Here is a 670-nt window from a genome sequence, read left to right as displayed (position 1 = left end):
TATTTAAACTTCAAAAATAATCCAAAAAAACCTTGCGTGTATCTATTATCTCTTGTTACCATTGCAATCTGTTTCAAATTTAATTTCATTTTTGCTTTTTAGCATACAAACGCCAACTCTGTGCTTCTTCCCTCAAAAAATGAAATGCATGACTGTGAACTAGTTTTCAACAAGTTAAAACGAGTTTTTCATTGTAAAATAGAACAATTCCATGTCTATTATACTACTTACAATTACAAACCTGTTATTTGTATACCAAGGGTATCACTAGCGTTTTGTAAGGAGGACTGCAAGATTACCGTCACAATTTCTCTATCGAGCGTCTGAGAAGCATTCATGCCAGTTTTGAGTCGCACGTAAAATCTGACCTCTACGGGATTAAACTGGATTGGGAAACCTGGAACTATGTTTATGAGAACTTCATCTGCAGGAGGGGCTGATCTGGAAACAGATATTTTTTAAGGATAAATGTAAATGTCCATATAAACGTGTTCAATGTACCTTTCTTAAATCTGATGTGTTACTTGAATAAGCACTTGACGAAGACATTCTTAACGTTTTTTTCTCTGAAGTCAAGAATGGAAGAAAGGGCAGGCGGAGAGGCCCAAATCTGTTTTTATGATGGAAGTGTTAACCGCAACCACATGCAATTCACTTGCAAGCGAGGTAT

The 670-nt window shown here is 36.0% G+C and overlaps 1 protein-coding gene across 1 annotated transcript in view; it reads right to left on the bottom strand.

The window, feature by feature from the left end:
* Positions 1 to 435, bottom strand: part of LOC140942627 (mucin-like protein) — a 20,095-nt gene extending 19,660 nt beyond the window's left edge. The window contains exon 1 of the mRNA XM_073391560.1: positions 242 to 435. Within this exon, the coding sequence (XP_073247661.1) occupies positions 242 to 338 (97 nt within the window). The 5' untranslated portion in view covers positions 339 to 435. The remainder of the gene's footprint in view (positions 1 to 241) is intronic.
* Positions 436 to 670: the final 235 nt, after the last annotated feature.

Source organism: Porites lutea, chromosome 7 (assembly GCF_958299795.1).
Source record: "Porites lutea chromosome 7, jaPorLute2.1, whole genome shotgun sequence".
NCBI classification, from domain to species: domain Eukaryota; kingdom Metazoa; phylum Cnidaria; class Anthozoa; order Scleractinia; family Poritidae; genus Porites; species Porites lutea.
This window is presented reverse-complemented; position numbering and strand designations above follow the sequence as displayed.